This window comes from Monodon monoceros, unplaced genomic scaffold (genome assembly GCF_005190385.1).
Source record: "Monodon monoceros isolate NGI ecotype Baffin Bay Population unplaced genomic scaffold, NGI_Narwhal_1 Super_Scaffold_14, whole genome shotgun sequence".
Classification (NCBI taxonomy): Eukaryota; Metazoa; Chordata; class Mammalia; order Artiodactyla; family Monodontidae; genus Monodon; species Monodon monoceros.
Window position 1 is genome coordinate 35,504,066 of NW_021703770.1, and position 14,003 is coordinate 35,518,068.

Below are 14,003 nucleotides of genomic sequence, written 5' to 3' on the forward strand. Positions count from 1 at the left end.
CAACCAATAAAAATCATACTTTAGAAGAATAATTACTGGCATACAAAATACTTAATGGTGATGGAAAATTGGTTTCTAAGTAGTATATACTGTATGATTCACATGTTATAATATATTTGTGCTTAGCGATAGAAAAATAACTACAAAGAGTCTCAAATGTTAAAAATGATTTGGGGGACTTCCCTGGTGGCGCAGTGGTTGAGAGTCCGCCTGCCGATGCAGGGAATGCGCGTTCGTGCCCCGGTCCGGGAGGATCCCACACGCCGCGGAGCGGCTAGGCCCGTGAGCCATGGCCGCTGAGCCTGCGCGTCCGGAGCCTGTGCTCCACAGCGGGAGGGGCCACAGCGGTGAGAGGCCGCGTACCGCAGGGAAAAAAAAAAAAAAAAAGATTTGGGGATGAGTGTTGAGATTACAGGTGATTTTTATTTTTCTTTCCAGACTTTTCTGCATTTTCCATATTTTTGTAAATGGGCATGTATACATTTTATAGTTTAAAAAAATGAGTTTAAAGTTTATTCATAATCCCATTGCCTAGAGATAGCCACTGATAGTATCTTGATGTAGTTTCTTCTAGGCATTTTTTCTGTGCATATGTAAGTACTTTCTACTTTTATATCTACAGCATTAGAATGATACTGCATTACAATTTGGTATTCCCACCCATCCTCATTAACCACCCCCGCCCTCAGAAAAACTTAGAAGTACTCAACACCAGCTTAGAAATACAATAAACGGTGATTAATAGGTGGTGATTGTGCGTGCTTTGAAAATATAGCGATTAACTCTAGCAACTGGTAGTTGGTTTAGCTGTTTAATAAAGAATTCTAGTTTTGCTTTTGTTTTGTATTTAAGTAAACTTAACATCAGATGGTGGTTGAATTAGGTGGGCTTTGCAACCCTGAGATTCTGAGGCGAAGGGAACAATGTGTTCAACTCTTTCTCCGTGAATGATCTCTTTTGGAAACCTGGCTGTTCAGACCACAAGCCCATCACCACATCGTGCTCTAATTTCAAGCCAAGTGTTTAGGAGGAAATCAGGGTCCCTCAAGAGCTAACCTTATAAAAGTAAACCATCAAGTGACATACATGTCTATAGATGTTTTACATTTCGAGATTAGCTAAAATATGACTATTTTCATAATCTATAGAAAATATGTAAAATGACCAAGTCAAAAAACATTTAAAGTGAAGAAGGGCCCAGCTGTAAGGGCCTCTTTGTTCAGATCGGGGGTTTGTTTTTAGAATTTATCACCTGGTCTCCTCTGTTAATTATGACTTTTAACAGAAAGAAAATGTCTAATTTGGAAGTGTGCCCTGGTAACCTTCAAGTCAAAGTATATTTTTATTTTTTAGAAAACTAGGCTTTTCCTAGTTGGCCATCACCTGCTATTTTAAACATTATATATATATATATATCCTTTTCAAAAGCTAAAAGGAATAAAGCTCAGATATATTATGACCAAGTAGATCAAAGATAGTATTTCTTCTTCACACTGCCTTTGACTTACAGATATTTGATTTCATGTAAAAATTATTTTTTAACTTTCTGTGGGTTTCAGCTAAATTATGGAATTATATGCAACAGTAGTTTCAAGAGACCTAAGACAAAAAGAAAACACTCTCTTCTTCCTACAGAAACACTGTGTTTCCAGAAAATTCTTCCTTGCTTTCATTCTACCATAACCTTATCAAATCACTTTTTCCTCATTGCTGTTTGAAACATATGAGAAACTTGTTCTCATAGTGATAAGTTCCTCTTTTAGCATAGAAAATAAACAGACATTGCTTATGTAAATCTTAGATTTAGGGTTGACTCTGAGAAATGAATACTCAGCTCTGCCCTGCTTACTATTAACGTCCTTGTCAAAAAATATTTTTAATGAAAACTTCTAGGCGTTTACTAACAAAAGGGCTCATACGTAGACTTAGTACAACTGTTAGTAAACTCACTGAGTGAGTTGCTTTTCACTTTCCAGTCTTCTCATCTATTTGGCTTTAAATTTTTTCAGTATAGTTTTTTTCCCATTAATGTCACATAGGCAATCTGCCTTTTCTTATCTCCTCCCTTCATTGTTTTCTTCCTTTCCCGTCTACTAGTAATTATAACCTCCACAGCATCCTTTCAACAGTGAGGGCTGGAAAATAAGCATCTTGTTCCAAAGATAAGCACTCAGTCACACAGCAGATCTTTAGCTGATTTAAGCAAATGGAAAGGCCACAGCTTGAGCAACAGAACTACTGCTTGGCTGGCATCACAACCTACCCTACACCTCTCAGGGCAGTCTTCATTCTTAAAGCATAATAGGGGTATTTACTACTCTACCATGTAAAGTTAAGATACTTATTTGTAATTCTATCTCAGATATGTATTTTATTTGTGTTTTGTGTTTTCTTTTTCAGCCTCATTGACTGTTATTTCAGTAAAAGCCGTCTCAGGCATGATCGCTTTTTCTGTGACGGATAAAATGCAACTAACTTATCCCATCTTCTATATCATGTTTATCATCATGATAGCGTCTTGTGTTTTCCAAGTCAAGTAAGTTAGCTCTTACATACTCACTGCCCTTTCAACATTCCTGTGCTTCTCTGAGCATTAATCTTTATTGGCCTCAGATGATAATTAAAATTAGATGTAACTGATTTCTAAGGGTGAGGGGTCTATGCTTATCCTCAGCCAATATCCCTGGCTTTATCCTTCACATCCAATAATAAGCTTTTACGAAGCATTGCCTTCATGTTTTGTGAGTTCTAAAGTGTGGCCATAATCCAGCTAAGTGCACTTTGATACTTTCCTGATGCTCTTCTGCTTGTAATTAATATCCATCGCACACAGGTTGTCATTAGCAATAAATCAAAGGGGCAGGTCCACATCCAGGATTTCATTCTAAATATAGGAAATACATGAACCCTTCACCTTCATTTCTTAGCTCATACTCATTAATTGCCCAGAGATGGACAAAACCAGACGTTTGGCCGGGAGGGAAATCCTTTCCCCAAAACTTTGCATCTTTAGCCAGAATTTTCCTTGCACCCACGGGATTGCAGAATGATTGTTTTACATTTCTCTTGGGGCCTCACAGTGGTGATATGGAACATTTTTAATTTCTGCTCTTCTCTCCCCCCACCTCCATCTGCTCCAATCTCTTCCCCTCCATTTCACATCATGATTTTGCCTTTGCTGCTAGGTTCTCCTGAGTCCACCAGAAAGTTTTCTGTTTACCCCAAAATGCTATGCAGGAGCGCCAGCCCAGTGCCAGCCAGGAAACAAAGCCCAAATTTTGGAGGAGAGTGGTTCCTTCCTTAGGTGCTAGAAGTCAGGTCTAATTGTTACGGGTTGAATATGGACCCTGTTACAAGGAGTGTGTTACCGGAGAAATCCAATGTTCTGTCACTGTTTCATTTGTCATAAACAAACTGTTCCTTTTGTTTGTTTATAAGACCAAGTGTGTATCTAACACTTGAATCGTGAAACTGCTTTGTTTCACCTCTCTTCTGAATTAATCGGTACAGTTACAATACCTTTCAGAATTTAGTGATTAGCATCATTATCTTTAAACTCTGCTTCACGAATTTAAAAGCCAGATACAACTGAAGGTAAACTACATTCCTATCACCCTTGTTTCAGTCCCTGCACCTCTCACCCTAGAACTATGTGACCACACTAGAACTGTAGAACCATGGTTCTCAGCCCTGGCTTCCCATTACAATTCATTACCTGAGGAGGTTTGTTTGTACATATATGTATACATGCACATATATACTTACATGCCTGTGTACATGCATATGTGTGTGTACATGCATGTACACACACATATAGAGGAACACTTGGGCTCTACTCACAAATTTTTTTTTTCAATTGCTCTAGAATAGGACCTAAACCCTAGTGCTTTTTAAAGTGCCCAGGTGATGTCAATGCAATGCACTGCTTCAGAAAAGGTCTAGTCCCTGACAGGGCTGCACCGTGCAGTTGTGGGAACCTGAACCATGTTGGCGGCCAAAGTGGGAAGCTGAGCTCCCACATGTGCTCTGCAGCTGGAGGGCTGAGCATTGTTTTTGAAACATTAAACATTCCTTTACTTCTCCATCTTCTTTCTTGGCACGTGGCATGTCAAGGGATAGCTATACCATTCCCCGATATGATATTTAACAGGTTCTAAAGTCTATCCTAATGAATCAGCCCCAGTGTGATACTGGTCCAGCAGCTTGAATCGCTTCCAACTCAAACTTCTGTGGCCTCCAGATATGATTAATTGCTTTTCATTGTTACTGTTGTTGGTTTAAACAGACCGTAAAACCTGACATCTGATCTCATACATCAGATGCATATAAGCTATGACTGCTGATTGGAAATGCCCTTTTACTGCACTTCCTTTCCCTTTGTAGTTGTAGCTAAAGAACATGCATTTCTCGATGTTATTGTTAACTTATTGTTGAGCGTCTCTTAAAGACAGAGCTTCAGTAAGTGCCTTCTGCTCTAGGCTCCTGAATCAAGCCACAAAACTCTACAATACAGCGACGGTGGTGCCCATTAACCATACTTTCTTTACAATCAGTGCCATTATTGCAGGTGAGTTTTGGCTTTCTATGCTTAGGTGATTCTATCCCCATAAAAGGCATAAATGAAGTCTCCCTCAGAGTAATGAGAAAATCAAGGAATATTTTGGTTATAAGGAATGTATAGCCCACATCCTCCTAGCTACCGCCCAGTGTCTGAACTTCCTCCATAACATCCTCTAGGAGAGGTTCTTCTACTTTGTGTGAATGTTCCCCAGTGCTCTCTGTGCCCCGAGACAGTTCAGTCCTGGTTTGAATCACTCTAATAATTTGGAGAGCTCTAATTATTAGAAAGTATTCCCCTGTATTGGAACTGAAATAAGCCTCCCTGTGAATTCCAGATGCTCATCTTAGTTCTGCTTTCTGGAGTCTTCTCCTTGCCAGCCCTTCTGATAATCAAAGCGCAGGTCCTCCTGTGTCCTGTCTCTGGACCAAACATCCCCAGTTCGATGAACTCTCCCCTCCCTGGTGCTCACCACTTGCATCAGAGAGAGGGATCCAAACGTGAATCCAGTGTTCCAGGGAAGGCCAGACAGATGAGAACAGAAACTACTACCTTTACTGTTCTGGCCTCTATTTTTCTACTATTGTAGCTCTTTTCTTTCTATGGACAACTTTTTAAATGTGTCAGACACAGTAGTGTTAAAAAAGTATAAATTTGAAACTTGGTCCAAACAAAAATACAGTCGATTCAGGTATATCATTTGTAAGTTTGGTACTGGTATACCTTAGTTCATTGGCTTATTAGATGTATTTACTACCTTGTCATATTGGGACTTCATTTCCCAATGCAAAGTTTATGTATTTGGGAGGTAATTAGGTATTATCTGTTGCCTAATGGACACATCTTTTTTATTTCATGGCAAACAGGGTGACTGCCAGGGGGCCAATTTTTAAATGTAATTAATGCATTTTCTGTTTCCCAAAATTGAAACATACTTTTAAGGAGAAAGATTATATCCGAAAACATCTAATTTTTTTTTAGCATTTTATGCTTGTTGACAAAAGTAAGTAACAAAAGATTGTACACTTGTGTGCCCTAGAAATACTGAAAAAGGAAAAGAGCAAGGCCAAAGACATTTATAGGTGTGACGTACAGCATAATAATTAAGATGACTGTGCTAAAGATGTGTAAAACATGTAGTTCCCCTGAAAAGAAGGTTTTATAGGAGGACCAACAGGGCTGGATCTGAATACTTAGCAAACCAAGTAACTGATAATCAGGGAAGCTGGAACTTTCTGGGAATGATAATAGTTCACCTGATGTTACTGAAGTGTGGAATGGAGGTGAAGCTTCTTGACTTACTTCTCCTCTTTGCCCCCATCAAAAAGTATAGCTTAAAACGAAAATGAGATACCATATATTGCCTGCTAAATTAGTAAAGCTTTTGTTTTGCTCTTTTTATCTCAATAATCAATGCTGACAAGGCTGAAGTGTTGCGGGCACTCTCGTGGAGTCGGGTACCATGGTACCTCCCTCCTAGAACTGAGTTTCAGAGTTTTTATCAAGAGCCTTAAAAATGTTTCCACTCTTTGATCCTACAGCTCAAAAACAAATAACCCAATTAAAAAATGGGCAAAGGACTTGATTAAGACATTTCTTCAAAGAAGGTGTACTTGTGCTTGGCCAACAAGCACATGAAAAGACGTTCAACATCACTAATCATTAGGAAAATGCAAACCAAAACCACTTCACACCCACTAGGATGACTACTAGCAAATAAATAAATAAAATAACAAGTGTTGGCAAGTATATGAAGAAATTGGAACCCTTGTGCACTGTTAGTGGGAATGTAAAATGGTGTAGCCACTATGGCAGTTCCTCAAAAAATTAAGCATAGAATTACCATATGATCCAGCAATTCTACTCCTGGGTATATGTCCGAAAGAATTGAAAGCAGGGACTCAAACAGATATTTGTACACCTAGGTTCATAGCAGCATTATTCACAGCAGCCAAATGACAGAAGCAACATAAATTGACAGACGAATGGGTAAAGAATATGTGATGTATACATACAATGGAATGTTATTCAACCATCCAAAAGGAAAGAATTTTTGATACATGCTACAACATGGATGAACCTTGAGGACATTATGCTAAGTGAAACAAGCCAGTCACAAAAGGACAAATACTGTATGATTCCACTTATAGGAGGTATCCAGAGTAGTCAGACTTACAGAAATGGAAAGTAGAGTGGTGATTGCGAGGGGCTGGGGGGAGGCAGGAATGGGGAAGTTGTTTAATGGGTATAGAGTTTCAGTTTCACAAGATAAGAAGTTCTGAAGATTGGTTGCACAACAATATGAATATAGCTGGCCCTCTATATCAACAGTTCTGCATCTGTGGATATAACCAACAGTGGATAGAAAATATCCCCTCCCCCCCCAAATTCCAGAAAGTTCCAAAAAGCAAAAATTTAATATGCCGCATGATAGCAACTATTCACATAGCATTTACGCTGTATTAGGTATTATAAGTAATCTAGAGATGATTTAAAGTATTTGTGGAGGATGTGTGTAGGTTATATGCAAATATTATGCCATTTTATATAAGGGACTTGAGCATCCTCAGATTTTGGTATCCGCGGAGGGGTCCTACAACCAAATCCTGTGGGTACCGAGTGACGACTGTATACGTAACACAACTGCACTGTAAACTTTAAAATGTTTAGGATGGTAAATGTTATGTGTATTTTACTACACTTTTTTTAGTTTTTGCTCTGTTTTAACAGAAATTCCTCTTAAAGCGACAACAACAAAAAATCCTAAAATACTGGGAAAAAAATATGTAGAGAAGTTTACTGACACTTTACAAAAGCAAAACGTTTCAAACAATTTAAAATGTCCTTCAAGAAATGAATATTATGGGGCACCAGCTCAGAATAACAAGAAAACATTAAAATGATCACAAGGAAATGTGTAATAACATGGAAAAGTGCTTCAGAAGTGTTGATTCATTCAACAAATATTCATCAGAATGGGACATGGCTTATTCCTGTAGGAAGTTTATCCTCTAGATGAGGAGATAGACTTCAGACTGAGAAAGCCCCTGTCTTGTTCCCTGTGGTATGTGCAGCACCTAAGCAGTGGCTGGCACTTAGGACTCTCAATAAATACTTGTCCACAGGGTAGCAAGACCAACACCACACACACACAAAATTTGATTCCAAGTAATATATAATTTAAAGATAACTTATTTAGTAAAAAGTCTACGAAGGCTTTGGGACCATAGGCCAAGAGGAAATCATTGAGACTAACAAGGAGAGAAGAAAAGCTCATCAGAGTAAAGGACACATCCACATTTCTCTTCACCCAGAAGGAAAGACCAGATGAAGGAGATGGGAGAGGGGTTGGCAGTGAGAAATGGAGCTGGGGTAGCACATCTGCAACCTCCAGTGCCTGAATGAGAATATGCCAGACCCACAAACCGCAGGGTGTTGCCAAGACTGACAGCATGGGGAGCAGCTGGCCTGAAGTGCGAGCGCTGTGTCAAAGGCCCAGAGTCCACCCAGATGCACAGGTCAGGCTTGCTGACCCCAGGCTTAAAACTGTAGGTGGAAAATATCACTCGAGTTTTGTTTTCTTGCACATGCCAGTGGGACAAATCTTGGACTGGATAAGAAATTTCTGTTGGCAAAATTATGTTAATGGTGCTGATTTCTTAATAATGATACTTACATTATATAAAGTCTACAAATCTGTGTTCTTTTGGAATCACTGAAAATGTTAGTATGGCATGCAAATACTTTTAAACCACAGGATGTGCATTTTAAGGGTAACTGTACTTAGAAAAAATAATATATTAATTTGAAAAACAATATGTAGCTATTGTAAATATTCTTACCCTGAAATTAATGTTATCTTCTATTTCTACGGTAGGTATCATATTTTATAAGGAATTCCTTGGTGCAGCTTTTCTCACTATATTTATATATCTTTTTGGGTGAGTAAATGTCTCAGAAGTAAGGTATGTGAAATCCTATTACTTTTATGTGAGATTTTTGGCATTGTACCTGAGGCATAGAAAATTGGAAAATTATATAAGAAACATCAGTTCCCCGAGTTCCTAAAAGAAACATATTTTTCAACTTAACACCCTACCCAGGGCTCAGGGTCTTTGTGATTTAAGTATCTCTCTGAGGATTCTGAAACATTGGGGATTTTCTGTTCCAGCCAAAGTCAAGGTAAATCCACTGGCCCTTGTAGCTACTCCACATCTTTATACTCTATCAGACCTACCCCACCCTTGGGAACCCCTAGGTTAGATCTCAATCAGGGAACCACAGATGCCTCTAGGATCACCTAGAACAAAAGGCCGAGACTGGGGCAGATCCCTACCTTTGGACCTAATAACATCAGATTGGTGCCATCCCTCTCCTGTGTCTGGGTGCCCAGCTTTAACCCTGCCTAGAGATTTGGAGGACAGTCACTGCTGGCACTGTGACAAACAGAGAGCAGAACTTTGACAGAATATCGCCAATGTATCAGTTCTTCCATTGGTTCCAGCTGGCACCCTATGAATGCTTAGTTGCTTCTTGATGTGGTATCCTGCATGACCATTGTTATGCAAACTTGAGCCCAGACTCTTTTCAGTGTAGAAAATCATCTATCTTGAGAATTCAATCTCATAAGATTTTTGGGCGAGGCTAAACTTCTGGGATCTGGAAACCATGACTATTCTTATGGCCAAGGACAACAAAATATCTTAGAAAATTAAAGAATAAATTATTTTTTGCTCGTGTTGCATGCCAGTAATGAGTCTGGGCATGCATGGATAGAAAATGAGACCTAGTGTCTACCCAAAGGGTTTAGAGCCTAAATTAGCCTCCAGATGGTAAAAACCTGAAGCAGAGACTTATTGGAAGCTGCCCAGGTCTTGGTTTTGGGGACAAATATTATTGGCTGCGGCAATTAAGACAAGTTCTAGGCAGCTTACCATGAGAAACAGAAAGAATAAAACCAGTGGAATGCATGTCATCATGTAGAATATGGAATTCAGTTATTTAACACTGTGAGTTCTTTCAGCGATCTTGTGTTCTTTATTACCATTATTCTTACAGGTGTTTTCTGTCATTCCTTGGTGTGGTTTTGGTCACAAGAAATCGAGGAAAGGAACATCTGCCACAGTCTTACATTGATATTGGACATGTCCCTGGTAAAACTGTATATTCCTTAATTTAGAATAGAAAATTTTATCCTTCTAAATTAATCATTGCTGGTATGATTTGGTGTGTAAAATTAATATAAAACATAATTCTTACCCTCAAAAACATGTACATTTAATGATGAAGCCAGAGGTGATAGTTTAACTGTAAATGTTAATAATCATTTATTTGAATATTGGCTTTCCACAGAACACTGGGGTTAGAAAAGAACTGATCCTGTTTTCTTGATTTGGGTGATGTTGCAAATCTCCTTTTTAGGTTTCTTTAAATTGGAAAAGGGTAGGGAAAGGAGTAGGAGTGGCAAGAACAGACCTTTGTTGCTTGGAGAGCCTTTGAGGGAACATCTAAGGCCAGAAAGTCAGGTGCTCAGACGGAGGTGGCCTGTGCACTGGAGGGCCAAGAGAGACGTTCTTCTCGATCACCTGAACGTGAGCTTCTTCCCCTCTTCCTTACCTCATTCATCCAGAGCGGATGCATCGCTGTCCCAGCTCTCCACTCTCACCGAGAATAACTAGCTTCTGTCACGTAGACAACACAAGCCATAACCAGAACAAAGGAAACGGGCTGCAGTGTCCCCACCTCCTCCCCTGCTCACCACCCCCAACAATCTCCAGTTTTGCTAGGGATCTGGGGTGACCAATAGGTCTCTAGACAAACAGCAGTGATGTTCTCCCAGCTTCCTCCACCATTCTGCTAGGACCAAGCCTTTGAAGCAAACACCATTAAAGCCTCATCCCTACGACTGAGAAAATATGGCCCTATGAGTTCCGTGTTCTCTTTCGCATTCCAGCCATCTTATCAGCTAAGAGCGTTCAGTGCAAGAATTGGCATTCATGGCACGGGTGTGTGTTAGAGATGCCTTGTATGGTTAGGGGTTCTTTGGTAGGGAATAAAGTTTACTTCTTTTTAACTCTATTTTTCATTTCACACAGCCCCATACGTAGGATCAGTAACAGCTTTAGAAACCACTATGAAAGACTGTTTTTCTCTGTTGTTACATGCACTAGACTAAACATGAACAAGGAGACAGAACACTGGGGAGAGAGGTTTGGAGATGAGCGCATGCTTCATGTTAATCTCCTGACTGATCCAACCTGATTTCCGTGCTCAGCATGGTAGACCCTGGGTGGGAGACAGCTCGGTCATGTGGACAGCAATGATGACACATCAAGGGGCGTGGAGTTCCGTGGGCCTTTCTTCCTTGACGTTTATCTCTTCTACTTAGAGGGTGACCACCTAGTATTTTTTAAAGGGAATAAAATGTGGCCTAGATAGAGGAGAAATTATTAAGACTTATTCTTCTGAAAGAGCTCAAAAGATTCTTTGTGATTATTATCTCCACAGGGAAACAAACATTGGACAAAATACAGCCAGATTCAAACGGCTTATCCTATGGAACTTTGCCTGATGGAAGTGACTCCACAAAGAGCCCGAGTGGAGAGAAGAAAGAGGTCTGAAATGCCGAGAGGGATGGCTGCTGGCCTGTTATTCGATACCACCTTTTAAAAAATTGCACATGTTCAATTTGTGTCAGCAACTATTTTATGCTGACATGTGCTCCCATTTGTTTCAGAGTCCTTTACCCCACCTCCATGTCTATGGACTATCAGGGCCTTCCTAAGCTTTGACAGTCTAATGTGTTCATGGAATGTGATTTGAAGTGTTCCCCACACCCTGGACCTCTCCCTAGTGATCATCGAACTGGCTAGATCTTAATTAGAGCCTGGCTGCCCAAGCAGGAATGTCACACAAAAATGTGCGTTCACGATTTGGCTGCAGAACACATCGGCTGCTTTTCCCATACAGCTTGCAAGGCCAGTTGCTTTGTTTTAAAGGGACACTTTAGCCCCACCACCTCGCTCCTAAACCAAAGGTTTGAGAGCATTCATTTTTCCTAAGACATCTTTTATGAACCTCCCCAAAAACATTTCACCTTCCTATTCCCAAATTGAGTGGTGAATCATCTTTTCTGAAAACTAGCCCTATCACAAATATCCTTTGAAAATTAAGGGTGTCTTTAAATTAGAATCTATACCCCATTCTATGATGGGGTATACCAAAGTCAAAAGACCTTGACTGGTGGACTTTTTTAAGCTTAAGAAAGGAAAAATGTAAGAATTAGTACCAATTTTTAAAATAAAAATGTAATAGAATGGTGACGTTTTCTTCAGCTGTACGATCCTATTATACTTGAATTGAAACTGAAGACAAACTTCATATACTATGCCTTTATTTGTTGAGATCTTATAATTTATCAAGTGGGTTTTTATGTTTTAACTTTTAACACGTCTCAAAGATCATATTTAAGTTCTTAGTGATATTTTCACTAACACTCTGTTTCTTCCTCAAGGCATTACTTCAAGCTTTAGAATAAAATTCTTCTAGGTAAAAGAACAGTTATGATTAGAGAACTGGATTTCAGCCTTTTTAAATCTGTAGACATAGAACACAGCCAAGGGGTCCAACCTAAGTCAAGGGAGGAAACCCAGGTGCTACCATGCCCTGAATGGCTCTTCCGCTGCCATAGTGACATAGCTACTAAGATACATTTGCAGGTAGAGTCCATAATCATATCTGTTATTATTTATGATCTCCTAATATTTAAATGAGAAGAAAAGAGCTAGCTTTCATTATCACCAGCACCAAATAATAGGCCCCATCCTTAATGACATTTCAAAACCTTCAGATCACTTCTGACAGGCCAGTCCAATATTATTCCAGCTAATTGTCTTGCATTTGTTTGGTTGTTTAACTCAGAACTATTGAAACTATAGTCTTAACTGCTTTGGGTCTTTTATCTTTGTTCTTTGTCATGACCTGCATTCCTAACCAGACCAACCAAACTGGCCCACAAAGGTGAGATTCAAATCCATCACCAATGTATGAATAATAACCTAGAGCCCATGTCTGGCTTTTGAACTCCTGGTAACAATTCCTGCCATTGTGGAAAGTATCCCATTAATTCAAATAACACAGTCATATAATTTATGGCATGTTTTACTGAACTTGGTCCAACATGTTGGCATTGGAAGGCTCAGCTAAGAAATGTGTCTGGTGTCTTAAACTACAGATTTCTGGTGACTCTTAAAACTGGTTTCAAAGATTTGGGAAATAATTAGAAGAGTTTTACTTGAAGTGGGACTATATTTATAGCTATAGCACGTGGTTTTGCACGTTGTAGAGTTTTGCACAGAGACAAGCATAATGCCAATACTTTAGTGGTCGCCAACATTTGCATCTTTTAAAAGTTGTAAGAAATGACATTGACATGCACATTTGCACAATCCAGCAATGCTTCAGGAGTTTAGGTAACATATAAAATATATTCAGACCTAATTTTACTTTCCATATTGCATCTCCAAAGTAAGGTGAATAGGAGATTTACTTGTACTGACTTGTAAAGATTTTTTAAATTACACACTGCACGACAACAACCAAAGCCAACCCTGTCCTTCTCTTGGCATTGTGAGTTGGGGACCTTTAGCCAACACTTGACTCATCTGACTGTCTAGACCAGGGGGTCTGCAAACTCTTCCTGTAACGACACAGAGAGTAAGTATTTTGGGGTTTGTTGGCCATGCAGTGTCTGTGGCAAGCATTCAACTCTGCCATTGTAGCATGCAAGCAGCCATAGACAGTATATAAACAAATGAGCGTGGCTGGTGTCAGTAAAATTTTATTTACAGCAGGAGGTGGCCAGTTGGTGGGCTATAGTTTTCCAACCCTTGGTCTAGACTCCTCTGCTCTTGCCGTGCTGCTTCTTCCTTATTTCTTGGGCATTCAAGAGTTTAAAAAACAAACTGGATACAATGGGGGCGTTAGCCATGTCTTGATATTTACATTAGGATCTTGTTGCTTATGTAAGATACAAATGAAAGCAATGAGTTCATCACTGGTGCCCAAATTCTTCTCTGTTGAAGGTAGCAGTTCTTTTATGAGCACCACTGACTGTATCGGAAGGGCCTCTCCAATCCCACACTCTTAAGTGGATAATTGCCTCAGAAATGAGTAGCAGTTACCTCTCATGTAGCAGATTAAAGCAGAGGTCCTTACCATCTGATTGTTATCAGTTTAAGTGTTTGCTTACCCTGTAACTATACTACTTTCGTCACCAGAATCACTTGAAAACAATATAATAAAAAAATGTCTCAAGCAGTGATTCCAGAATGTAGTTTTCAACCCCCCAACCCATTCCCACAAGCTCCTGGAGATTCAAGTTTGTGGCAGAGAAAGAAAGGGAAGAGACAGATTTCATACATTAGTGCAATTTCAGTGCTATTGA

At 39.5% G+C, this 14,003-nt stretch overlaps 1 protein-coding gene across 1 annotated transcript in view; it reads left to right on the top strand.

The window, feature by feature from the left end:
• Window positions 1-11,667, top strand: part of NIPAL2 (NIPA like domain containing 2) — a 73,012-nt gene extending 61,345 nt beyond the window's left edge. The window contains exons 7-11 of the mRNA XM_029223195.1: window positions 2,401-2,536; window positions 4,479-4,567; window positions 8,436-8,499; window positions 9,617-9,711; window positions 11,066-11,667. Of these exons, the coding sequence (XP_029079028.1) occupies window positions 2,401-2,536; window positions 4,479-4,567; window positions 8,436-8,499; window positions 9,617-9,711; window positions 11,066-11,178 (497 nt within the window). The 3' untranslated portion in view covers window positions 11,179-11,667. The remainder of the gene's footprint in view (window positions 1-2,400; window positions 2,537-4,478; window positions 4,568-8,435; window positions 8,500-9,616; window positions 9,712-11,065) is intronic.
• The last annotated feature ends 2,336 nt before the right edge of the window (window positions 11,668-14,003 follow it).